This window comes from Bos indicus x Bos taurus, chromosome 20, assembly GCF_003369695.1.
Source record: "Bos indicus x Bos taurus breed Angus x Brahman F1 hybrid chromosome 20, Bos_hybrid_MaternalHap_v2.0, whole genome shotgun sequence".
Lineage (NCBI taxonomy): Eukaryota > Metazoa > Chordata > Mammalia > Artiodactyla > Bovidae > Bos > Bos indicus x Bos taurus.
In genome coordinates, this window is record NC_040095.1 from 12,574,280 (window position 1) to 12,587,902 (window position 13,623).

General features: G+C 39.2%; 1 protein-coding gene across 7 annotated transcripts in view; it reads right to left on the bottom strand.

Moving 5' to 3' along the window:
* MAST4 (microtubule associated serine/threonine kinase family member 4) overlaps nucleotides 1-13,623 on the bottom strand; it is a 619,741-nt gene that overhangs the window by 288,729 nt on the left and 317,389 nt on the right. For all 7 annotated transcript variants that reach the window (XM_027519962.1, XM_027519961.1, XM_027519964.1 and 4 more), the window contains one exon: nucleotides 10,638-10,669. In XM_027519962.1, coding sequence (XP_027375763.1) covers nucleotides 10,638-10,669 — 32 coding nt within the window. The remainder of the gene's footprint in view (nucleotides 1-10,637; nucleotides 10,670-13,623) is intronic.

A 13,623-nucleotide genomic window follows, 5' to 3' on the forward strand; every position in this document is an offset into this window, starting at 1 on the left:
GAGGAAACTTCTGGAGGAAATGGATATTTTATTACCTTGACTATGGAGCTGGTTTCATAGGAGTGTCTGTATATATGTATGCATGTCAATTTATGAGATTGTGTACTCTAAGTATAATTTATGGTATGTCAATTATGGGTCGATGAACCTTTGTTTTTAAGGGGAGGGGGAAGCACTGTTAGCTGTTAGGGAAATATTAACCCACAATTATGGGTCAATGAAGCTTTTTTTTTTAAGGGGAGGTGGAAGCATGCTACATGTGGTGAGCATGTAGGGTTATGCTGCTCTTGTTGCTTAGTCACTAAGTCATGTCTGACCCTCTTGTAACCGCATGGACTGTAGCCCGCCGGCCTCATTCTGTCCAGGGGATTTCTCAGGCAAGTATACTGGAGTGGGTTGACATTTCCTTCTCCAGGGCATCTTCCTGATCCAGGGATCAAACCCATGTCTCTTCCTTGGCCATGGATTCTTCACCACTGAGCGACCAGGGAAGCCAGGGAAGCCTAAAGTGGTTCATGCTACATTGGATTTCATGGCAGGAAGTGGTTTTGTCTCATTGTGCTGTTTTAAATTCTGCTGTGGTTTAATAAAATTAGAATTTATAATTCCTGGTACTTAACATAAAACAGCGGAGGTGATGTTAAACAGTAAATAAAAGGTTCATGGATGAAAAGAAACTACACAGAGCCTTGAGGAATAACAGTCTAAACTATGTTTGTTTTAATTCTCCTTTTAAGGATTTTCCCAGATCACCACCATCATCACCACCCCCTGCTATGGTCTTAAGGATGTGGTCTAACCAACATTTTCCAGCAAAAAAAAAAAAAAGTGGGATAGAGCTAAGCGACTTGAATTCTCAAAGATAAAAATTAAGTAACATACTTTTTGATGACAGTATTTTTCCCTGTGATTCTACCAGAATCAACTTCATTTACATACAAATTGGTAATACATTAGAATCTCACTAAAAAAACCACCAATGTTCCCCTAAGACATAAAACCATATACTGATCTATTAATTTCATTTCAGTATATGATGTCAAGTGCATTTTAAAAATATACTCCAGGGCTTCCAAAGGCTTCTTTAACCCACTAGCACTAGTCTTAGCATTTAATTTATCCTAGACCTAAAAAACTTTCTGCTTATTCTCCCAGATAATCGATTCTTGATTTGTTGAGATACTAAACACTATGCTTTACAACCTGAAATATCAAACCCCTGGTGACCTCACTCCTGTGCCCTGCACAGAGCAAATCCTCTCAGCAGGAGGCCGAGTGGCGCCCAGGAGAGCAGACCACGCCCTTCGCTAGACCTGACGTCAGCCCTGGGGACGGTCCATACTGACCTTGCAGAACATCTGTCCCACAGCAGCGACACAAGGATTCAGAGGGTGCCATGAAAATGCCCTCCTCAGTTTTTGAAAAACACAAATAAACGCTAAAGACAACCTCTTCCTGAGTAAAAACACATATACCACCACCAATAACAGTAGAGTCAGCATTGGAAAATCAGGGTTTAGTAAGAGCTCAGCAATCAGGGCTAATGTCACCCCAAGGTTAATCTCACTGATCTGTAGGACACAGCAGAAATTAAAAATCATTTCTTCCTGCACAATAAAAAGCATAATGCCTAGGCCAGATTAATACTTTCTAATAGAGGAAGAACATTTTCACCTAAGCATCTACAAAATAGGCAAATATTTCTTGAAAGATTATAGTTCTAGGAAAGAGGCATTTAAAAATCCTTTCCTTCAATATATTAGGCCTATTTAAATTTATTATGATTAGAATTTTTATGCTTTAAAAAAAATCAAAATTTACCCTTCCAGACTAGGCACCCATTTCCACATGCCAATAAAATTTATAGAATACGCTTAATAAATCTTTCCTCTCATGCAATTGCATTTGCGGAACTCTCTGCATACAATTTCCTTATGGTAGGAATCAAAAGCTACCTGGGTGATGTCAGAAGTAAAGCAGAGCCCAGAAGGCCACTGGAAAGAGAGGTGTACAGGTCCTGGCATGTTCTGTGGACATGTCTTAGGTTCCAACACAGAAGCAGTCAGAACAGCAGAGGAAAATGCAGTGATTCTAAAGAGAAACTCTATAGGAGCAAATGGATATGACCAATGGTTCCCCACAGAGGGTCCGACTTACTACAGCAACGGAGTCAGGAGAACAATACAGAATTCAGCTGCCCCGTTCACACAGCTTCCTGGATGATGGAGCTTTGGGAACGGCCACAGCCCACCAGTGTAGTATCACTAGTCCCACCACTGCTGTTGCTGCTGCTAAGTCGCTTCAGTCGTGTCCGACTCTGTGCAACCCCATAGACGGCAGCCCACCAGGCTCCCCCGTCCATGGGATTTTCCAGGCAAGAGTACTGGAGTGGGGTGCCATCGCCTTCTCCGGTCCCATCACTAGGCTGAGTTAACTCAGTATCCTGGTAGTGCTGGTATGTGACTTAACATTTTCCTTTTGGTTGCAGTTTTAGGTGTAAACTCTTCTTTTTAATGGAGTATAACTGCTTTACCACTTTGTGTTAGGGTCTGCTGTACAACAAAGTGAATCAGCTATATGCACACATATTTAAGAAGAGTTTGAGGCTATACTTTAAAAAATCTTCAAAGAAACCATGACAAGCACAGTGAAGTCAAGTGTACTCGGTCAAAAATCTGCCTTTGATGTGACCCGCACTGTGGATGAAGATGCTGTAATTCACATCTTTACAGAACAGAGTGCATCCACACCCTTGCTCATTCATCTCTTTCTAACTCAAATATTATTTCCCTAAAGAAGGAAAGGTTGCTTTCCAGTTCTGGGTGGGTGGGAACCCTAAATCCTGGCCATGGTCAAGAAGTAATCTCAACACGCAAATCTCATGTCCTCTGAGTTGCTGGCTCCTCACTTATCAAACAATGGTATTTAAAAGCAGCTTCAAAATCCTATGATTAAACTTTTCTGCATGTACATTTTAATATCCCATTTCATTTTCCTCAATATCTGTCTCAAAACACAGTTAGGAGAAGTAACCTGTATACCATGCTGAGAAGGAGGGGCAGGTGTCAAGTGAAGGATTATTCTAGAAATAGGCCACTCCCTGAGCACACGGAGTTCCCTCACAGTTTGATGCTACAGAGCCAGAACATGTGTGGGGACTGTCTCCTTCACACACCTAGAAATCTCCTGATATGAGGGGTTAACCATTGGAGGGAAACAAGGAAAAAAATCTACCCAAGAATACAGGGCCAGCTGCCGTTGACGGAAGTGTTGGTATACACTGTCACTCTCCAGAAAGTGCTACTCAAATGATCTGGCTGTAACAGAACTTCTTCAGTTTACTTGGCAGTCCTTTGCTTAACTCGACAGGACAGAAAGAAGTGATGGGAGGGCTGAGGAAGGTTTCATTCCTTTTATGTTTTATTTAACGAAACACAGAGCTTACTGCATGTCAGGTACTGTTATGAACATTTTACAAATACTTATTAATTTAATCCTCAAAACATTCCAGGATAGAATGCTATGCTATGCTAAGTCACGTCAGTCGTGTCCGACTCTGTGTGACCCCATAGACGGCAGCCCAACAGGCTCCCCATCCCTGGGATTCTCCAGGCAAGAACACTGGAGTGGGGTGCCATTTCCTTCTCCAATGCATGAAAGTGAAAAGTGAAAGTGAAGTCGCTCAGTTGTGTCCGACTCTTAGCGACCCCATGGACTGCAGCCCCCCAGGCTCCTCCGTCCATGGGATTTTCCAGGCAAGAGTACTGGAGTGGGGTGCCATTGCCTTCTCTGCCAGGATAGAATAGTATACATGATTTACAGATGAGGAAATAAAGACACAGAGAGTCGAAATAACCTTCTGCAAGTCATAGGCTGGTTAAATGGCAGAGGTAGAATTGAATCCAGGCAGTGTGGCTCTGAAATGCCTACTGAGTAACAGACCCAAGAAGGTGGCTTTTAGGAAGAGAGCACAGTGAGCCATCTTCCATAAGGCTTGCTGAAAAGTAATGTGAAGTGGAAGTCATTCAGTTGTATCTGACTCTTTGCAACCCCATGGACTATATAGTCCATGGAATGCTCCAGGCCAGAATACTGGAGTGGGTAGTCTTTCCCTTCTCCAGGGGATCTTCCCAATCCAGGCATCGAACCTAGGTCTCCTGTACTGCAGGAGAATTCTTTACCAGCTGAGCCATAAGGGAAGCCCATGCTGAAAAGAAATGTTCCCCCCAAAAGTCTCCAAATTCCAGTCTGATGCAGACTTGCTAAAAAATCATCCTAGTAAATTTGAAAGAGAACTCACCCTCATGCCTTTGGACGTCCAGAAGCTCACTCTGCATGCCGTGTACCCTGCAGCTCTCCTAAGAACAGCAGTTCTCAGCCAAGGGTGGCATTTTAGATTGACCCAGAGAATGGGCTGAAAGGTCACAAGCCCCCCACTCTCCCTTTCTCAGCACCCAACACACATACACACAGGTTTTGATATGCACCCCCAAGTGTGTTTAGAAATGTGCACATGTATTTTGATAAACCTCCCTAGGTGACCCAACTCTCCCTCCCCTGGAGCAAAGCTAAGGTTCTCCTAATAATTTTGCAAAGGTGGGAAGATCAATCTTGCATTGTTTCTATCTCCCAAGTCTCCTCCCCCAACCCCCTCACAGAAGATAAACGCAGGCGTGATAGGGGATGCTGCAAATACATACCAAATACCAAACTGGCTATTCGATGAATACATAAATGCAATTGACATTCTTTCACAGTCTGAAATCCTCTCTTTACTCTCAGGATATATTACACCATTCTCTTTTTATATAAACATGCCACTTTAAATGCTAATTCAGATGCAACACTCAATTTTTTCTTCATTTTGTTTCTTGGTTTCTAACATTCAAAATGACACTGGACTTCCAATCAGCTTCAACAATAGTTATTTTGAATTTTTGCTTCCATATTTGTGGGAGTGGGAGGGAAGAAAGTACTAAGAGGAAAACTAAATTCATTTTAAAACTTATCCAAATACTGTTTACATGCCCTTTATTTTGCTTGAATTAAGCCCTTTTCCTCTCTTTCAGAAAAATCTTGCCTTCACCTTGCTGAAAATCTCATAAATCTAATTCAACTCAGTTGTAAAACCAGGGTGATTCCCTCTCCTTGCATTCTAGAAACAATCTCATTTTACTCAAATTACTTTTCCTAACAGCTGGTCAAGGCAATATGTTCTGGATGAAATACAATTGGCCTGAATATAAGTCTTCTTTTTAAAAAATACAGAGACCTACATATGCCAATGACATCAACCTGAGTCTATCCAATTATATAGAAGGCCACTTCCTTTCTTGTATCAAAATAAGGAATTTCAATCTGAGAAATAAAGCAAGTTCCCTAAATATGAACCTTTAATTTGTGAACTTTCAAAAATGTGAAAGTGCCCCTGTGTGCCAGCTATTGTACTACTGTACTTTTCAAGGTAGTGAAATTAAAAATGTAGTCTTTATTGTTTTGTGTTTATTTTTTCATGTATTATTTGTGTGAAAACTATTATAAACCTATTACAGTGTGCTACTATATAGCCATCACTTCATGGGAAATAGATGGGAAACAGTGGAAACAGTGTCAGACTTTATTTTTTTGGGCTCCAAAATCACTGCAGATGGTGACTGCAGCCATGAAATTAAAAGATGCTTACTCCTTGGAAGGAAACTTATGACCAACCTAGACAGCATATTCAAAAGCAGAGACATTACTTTCCCAACAAAGGTCCGTCTAGTCAAGGCTATGGTTTTTCCAGTGGTCATGTAAGGATGTGAGAGTTGGACTGTGAAGAAAGCTGAGCGCTGAAGAATTGATGCTTTTGAACTGTGGTGTTGGAGAAGATTCTTGAGAGTCCCTTGGACTGCAAGGAGATCCAACCAGTCCATTCTGAAGGAGATCAGTCCTGGGTGTTCTTTGGAAGGACTGATGCTAAAGCTGAAACTCCAATACTTTGGCCACCTCATGTTAAGAGTTGACTCACTGGAGAAGACCCTGATGCTGGGAGGGATTGTGGGCAGGAGGAGAAGGGGACAACAGAGGATGAGATGGTTGGATGGCATCACCAACTCAATGGACATGAGTCTGAGTGAACTCCGGGAGTTGGTGATGGAAAGGGAGGCCTGGCGTGCTGCAATTCATGGCGTCGCAAAGAGTCTGACACAATTGAGCGACTGAACTGAACTGAACTATATAGCCAATTGTGTTAGTTGGGTACCTAGGCTAACTTGGTTGGACTTAGGAACAAACTGGACTTACGGACATGCTCTCAGACTAGAATTCATTCATACGTAGTGGACCTACTGTGTCCTAATCCAGTGCACCCAGTTCAACCTATCTACTGTGAGACAAGCTTTCTTATAAGTCCAGTAGGCCCAGCTCCACCCAGAAGCTTCCAATAACTTTCAGGATCTTTTGCCTCTGTTGTCCTAATCTTTCTAATAACACACCCTCTCTGCTGCTCACCCTGGTCTTCTATCTAATACCTAAACATCCTTTCTTGCCCCTGCCCAAGAGATACAACATGGGAAAGACGTGAAATAAGCTTATCACCTTTTTCATGTACTTTTTAACATGTTGCAAAATGGTTCTTGACAGCACTTTCCCTATCTAGTTTTGTCCCTTGTCAGTCCACCAGAAGCACCCCATTAATGACTCAGCTTCTGCTGTGCTAAACGCAGCTCAGAGACACCCTGCCCAAAGGTATGTACATTTCAGTGAGACCCCGCCAGAGAAAAAACACCTTTAAGATCCAACTGAATGAATTTCAGTTCTTTCAGATCCAACGGGATGGATGTCTGGCATTATGATAAGTGTGTTTAAGATGCTTCTTTGTGTACAGGAAAATGAATTTCCTAGCAGACCTGAAACTATGTTATGCCAGCAGCACCTTGCCCTATTTATTCCATGACCAATCCTACTAGACTTCAACCATCTCAGAATAACAATGAAAGGAAAGGAGGAATGGAGAAGGGACAAAACTCTATGGAGCGAACAGTGCTGTCGCTAGATCAAGAAATTAAAACTAAGCCAAGAAGACACTTAAGTTGCTTTCAGCAATTTCAATACTCCCAGAAATTCCTCAGCATGCAGGAAGCACTTTTCCAGGTCTTGTGTGCACAAGAGGAGCTGCTTTCTGCTTTGAGTTTCTACTGCTAGATGTGTGGGGCCAAAAGAACATAAAGCCAACACTAACTCACCAAGTGTTAGCTGCTGTTTCAACTAAAATAAAGTGGTAACTACAGAGAGCCTGCTCCTCTCTCCAGGGAATTCCATGAAAAAAAGAAGCAGCCCTTTATCCTGTAGGGCTATTTATTTGATCAATTAACAAAACATGATGGGGTCCTTTACAATTAAAGGGGACCGTGGTTTTGCTCTGAACCACCCATCAGCTCACACCTTGGGCTTTTACCCTTTTCCCACTCTCCCTGTCTGAAAACAGACAACACAGAGAGAGTTTTATCACTCAGCATTGTCGTTTTAGGACTCATGTTCAAAAGACTAGTTAAGGGACCCACCAGACCTTTTATTAACCTTTTAATAAATATGGACAGTTTAGGTTCGCTGTTATTGGAAATTTTACAACTTAAATGGTATTAACATCTTGAATCTGGAATTTGCTCTAGTTTAGTCATCCTATTGGGTATATAGTATTTCATTGCATGACTACCTCATGATAGGACATATAGCTTTTGACAACTAGCTAAGAGGAAGGGGAGCAGAGAGTATGGCAACTTCTGTTCCAAGGACAAAGAGAAGGAATGATCTAGAAGAATCTGGGAAAATGGCTAGTCTTTGTAAGAAGAAGGTAACTAGCTAAGATCTACCCTACAGGGAGTCAGAATAGAGATGGGATTTGGGGTCTTGAAGTCAGTAAAGGGCTGGAAGAACTTCTGGAAAACTGATCTGGGGTCACTTGGTTATTAAGTAATATCAGGTCTAGAAATAATTTCCCTTAACCTCTCTTTCCGATGACAGTTGCACTGTTAAAAACAGAGAAGTCACAATCATTGTCTTCACAATCTTTTAAAACACATGAGAAACACAGACCTCAAGTTAGTCCTGGAGAAAATGATCGTGAATTACACATTATTGGCAATCTGTATTCCTTTTTTTCTAGACAGAATATAGTTTGCTTTTTTGTCCTTTTCAATTAGTAATTTTAAAAAAGCCTACTTTTATGTTCTTTTATTTGTAAAAGCTTTAACTTTTATATAATATATATGCATTATAGCACATGTATGTTTTGATCACTTGATTCCAGACAAGCAATATCTATAAGCTTACTTAAAACAATACTAAGCTTTTAAAAATCTGATATATCTATATGTCTGAATGATGAAAATGCATTTAAAAAATATTATCCTCCCATGCACACAAATTAGAAGTTGCAGATGTAACAAAACCAGAGGCCTTCTTTCAAAAGACAGCTTTTCTGAAGGTACATGCCCTCTGAAAAGTTCAGTCACATGCCCAGGTACCACAGACAACATGGAATACACCCCATTGGATAGGTGCTCGTTGTTGACACAGACAGACAACAGAGGAGCAGGATGAAATCGTCAATCTTTCTGGGAGAAGTAATAAAAGACTTGAAAGCATTTGTGCAGTAAATTGCACAGTAAATAAACTGAGGAAGTGTTAACAGGTTTAATGATCAGGTACCATGATGTGGGCAAGCACCAATACCTAAGAAAAACTCACACATGCTTGTCTTCATCAGATTTGTATTGAAAACTCAGAGTGGCATTACATCCCAGAACACAGATGTCATAAGTCATTAATTCTTTGAGGAATACTTGTATTTAATAGAAAATTTAAAAATAGAATGTTTATTTCTTATTTGCTTTACTTGCAACTGTTAATTTTTTCAAAGTTCACTAAAAAAATGGTAGATTTATGTTGATATATATATATGATGCTTTATTCATATAATTTGATCAATAGATTAGCTGATTTTTATTAGGAGGGGATTTTTAATTGACTTATATATAATTTTATTTTTCTCTTACTAAGTATTCAAAGCATATAATCCAAACAAACTAATGCCATCATTCTTTTTTTTTTTCTGTTAAAGATTCCGTTCTCTCAAGTAAAGAAATTTAAATATTTTCCTATGTATTCCTCCCACCAACTGATGGCTATCAGCTAATATAATCAGATTTGAGATTTATAGAAGTGCAAAAGGAGATATGGCCTTCCAATAAGTATGAAGATTCTACTTTGTTAATTAACATTATAATCATAATAATTTACAATAGAAAAAAGTACCACCTTTTTAAAGGCTAAAATGAAGATTTGACTAGATTTCTAAACTTTTTAAATAAAATATAAAAGACAACCCTAAGATACTTTAAGGATTAAAAAAATTATGAGAGAAAGAGATTTTTATCTATAAATATATTTTATGTAGATATTTCTATTTTTCTTGTTCCTTATTTCTCATCATGATGGAAAATATCAGAAAGTTTGAACTTCTACCAGTCTAGGCAGAAAAGTCCTAATCATTATGCAGAAGAATGGAGGTTTTTGATTCTAAGGGCATTTTCTATGATAAACTATTAGGCCATCAACCTGTAGCGTACAGAGATATAAGCTGGGAGCCAGTGAAAATTTATTCAGGCATATTCTCCAAGAATAATGATCCAATATCCTCCCGGCAACTAAAAAAATAGAGATCAAAATGGATAGTATTGAAATGTTCCTGGCTGATGAAGTTTTGGTTCCCAGATGCAAAGACTGAAATTTTCAAAACGTAGTCAAAAGAATGAATTCTTTCAACAGTCACTACATATGTTTCTAATTCTCCAAGTTGGGATTTGCATGAACTTATCTTAAATGTTATACTTATTTTTTTTAAAAGGACATTGCCCCATCCACTAAATTCAACATAAATCAGACATCAAATCCAAATATTTCTAGACCAGCCCTTACACAGTACTAGTTGAGAGTAAATTGACGTTAGTGCATTATTAAAGGCAATTAATTTTATTCCACAACTTGATAATGAAAAAAAACTACGATTTGTGCAAATATACTATTAGCCTTAAAAAGAAAAGCCACAATAAAGAAATCAAGTCATTGTTCACAAATTTGTTATTTTAATATAAGAGCAATACATGAATCAACTCCGTAAGGTCTAGATCTAGTGGAAAGGTTAGCGGATGCAAAGTCTTCATCAATTCAGAGGCAAAGGTGTATCATTTACTCTGCAAAAATTCATAGTATAAAGAAAAATCATGGATTTCTAGATCATGTAGAAAAGCACTTTCAATTCTTTAGTCAGATCAATTTAAACTATCTGCAGACCAAATAATGTATTTGATTACATAATAGAATTTTTAAATTCAAGATTACCTCAGGAATAATGGGATATTTTGGCTAACAGTATGCGTGAGGAACAAACCCTGGAAATTTTCTTCAAGTTATTTTGAAATCATTAATTCTGACATTTATAAATAAGTGCAAAGCTTTGTCTTTTCTTAATTCAGTTGATTATCATTAATCTTTTGATTGCCACTGAAAATCTAACAAGTCAGAAAATAATGACATTACACACTTTATCCCAAAATACGAATGAATCAATAAGGAAACTAAATTATTCTACTTACAGACTTCCTCTTCTGGGAAGACTCAGCTCCTTCTGCAAAAGAAAAAACAAAACATGTTTATGAGATGCTTCCTTAACCTTGGACTACTAGGAACCAAACAGGTAACATAAAATGTATCTTCCTTGTTATGCTTGATTTGGCACTTTCTATACTGAAAAGATTTTAGTGCAATTATTTTATACTGAATCCTGTCTTACATTGTCCCTTTTATACACTGTGTTTAAGGTTCAAACACAGATTACCTAAATTCCAGAGCAGAAAAGACATCAATCCTTCCAAAGCCATGACAGGCAAATACTGAGTACGTGACACTATAATTGAGGGTAAGGGAAATCTGAGCAAACAAAGAACTTAACCAAAAAGGAAATAGAAGGAGGAGGGGAAATTCTGCAGGATTATAATTAAGTTAAAAGTGAAATGAAAAGGGAGTTAAATCAGACTATTTGCCCCCAACAGAAATAAACTCACGCAAAACGTTGTGTCTACCCAAGATCATAATTTTAAAAAGAAACAGCAAAACGTTTCCTTCTGGTGTTATTTCTTAAAGAAAATGTGATTTATGATTTAGGGTATTTTTTAAAGTAGGTTAATGAACCTCTCAAAAGGTAGGCAGACAGCAACAACAATTAATAGATTGCTTTATAGTTTCAAAGGATGCTCTCACACTTATCTCAAATTAAGATCATTATCTACCTTTCTATGGAGTGTCTATGGGAAAACAAAACAAAACCACCCAGCAAACAAGCCAAACAAATCAATAAAAAGGGATACAGAAATACTTCCACCCACTGATGGAGCTTTCAGAAGCCTGGGCATTCGAGAATGATTACTTGATGACGATAACTAAAGAATAGGAAGCAATGAGTCATCTGGCTGTTTTAACTCAAAATTTGAAAGGCTTGCCTAAATTTGGGCCTTCATTCCCATAATTATCATTTATTTTTTTGCCTGCCTGGAGTTCAAGCATCATTTTCTGAAAGGTGCTCCCCTTCAACTTCAAACTCACCTTTCCTGCTCCCTGTTCTTATTGGATCCTCAAATGTTTGTCATGGCCTGTGGCCTCCCATCTTACTTCTAAACCATGCAATTTACTTCGGCACAGCTTACCAAAAAATAAAACGGACTTGAGAGTAGCAGCCCAGAGGAGGATCCTGCCTTAAACAGAACTTAATCAAAGTTATTACTTTACTCTCTTATTAACGGGAAAATATCTTTTGATATAGATTTATAATAATCAGATGATTAAATACAAGAAAAAAAAGAAAACAATTTTAGGGACAGAGTATTTTCTTCCTTTTCCTAATAGCTAACCATTTTCTTTTCAAGGGCTGCAGGGTTCAGTGGCGGAATGGTTTTTGTTGTTTTGAGTTTTTCTTTAATCCTTCATTAGCCCTAAGAAATTATAGTGTTTGCTGAACTTAGGCCCCTGTTTCCAAAACATAAATACACCTTTATTTGCTAAAGCCTCTAATGAGGAGAGATGCATCTCTGACCAAGACAGTTTTCTTTGGAAAACTGAAATGTAAATAGAACAACCAATGAATAATTTTCTATATGTGTGTCTTAGATTATGACAAGCACTGAGAAATCTGTTTTGTATTTAGGTTAAAAAGAAAAAGAAAAAAGAACTCCCTAGAAGTAATCATTCACCAGAGAGTTTCTTTTAAAAAGAAATTACTGATCTGAAAAGGAATTCATACATATAACTGAATCCCTGTGCTGTACACCTGAAATTGACAGACTATGGCAAAGCAACCATGCTTCCATAAACAAAGAGAAAGAAATCCCTGAGACCTACTATACAGCAAAGGCCTAGAGCTTAATTAAACAAATAAATACTTCTGTTTAGTAAGCTCATCTGACAGCAGCTTTAAAAGAAAAGGAGGGGTACCTGAGGTGTTATCATTAATAACAGAAAAGAAGTCAGATGTTTCAACATCTGAGGTAAACAGATCACTCAGAAGATAAGAGGGGAAGGGCCAAATAAATGATCCCCAAGTAGTTCAATCAATCATATTCCACCAAATGACCCAACCGAAAGCTGGCTGTTTTGCTCTGAGAAAAAAAAAAAAAACTGCTGAAATGGCAAGATAAGGGATACAAAGCCAACTCTGCTTTTAATCAGAAAGTCTTTCCAACAGCTCTAGAATTATGAGTTCTAAACAAGAAGAAAGGTCACAGTGGGAAAGCCCACAATGCTGCTCCCGGTATGGCAGCCGAGGTTGCAGGCAGAGGGGCCGGGGACATTTAATAGGCCACTGTCAACTGACCTGCAGGGTCCACGCTAAACAAGCTGAGGAGCTAATCCACCTGACGGCTTGAATGTCAGGCGCGGAACTGGAAACTCAATTTGGTAGCAAATTGGAATCAGATGTGACGGTAATAAAGTGAGAGAAACGAATGTGCTGTGGCCAAGACCTTGTGAACAATGGCTGCAAAAGCCTGCAAATACCAGGAAGACTGAGAAACTGCAGATGGAGCCAGGAGGGACTATGGCCCTGCCTCGTGGGACCACACGCTGATGAGCCTGCACTGGTTGGATGCAAATGAGCAACATTAGGCACTTACTGCCCCAACCCCAGCGATACTGCGTGCGTGTCCTCATCGTATTCTTTTAGTGTCAGGACAAGGTCACTAACACACACATATATAATTAGGTAAGGCATATGGTATTGGGCTTCTCCGGTGGCTCAGACAGTAAATAATCTGCCTGCAATGCAGGAGACCCAGGTTGATCCCTGGGTTGGGAAGGTCCCCTTGGAGAAGGAAAGGGCAGCCCATTCCAGTGTTCTTGCCTGGAGAATTATGGTAGTAGTGCCATGCAAATGTATGCACGTTCAGTCGTGTCTGACTCTTCACGACTCCATGGACTGCAGCCTACCAGGCTCCTCTGTCCATGGAATTTTTCAGGCATGAATACTGGAGTGGGTAGCCATTTCCTACTCCAGGGGATCTTCTAAGCCTAGGGATGGAAACTGCATCTCTT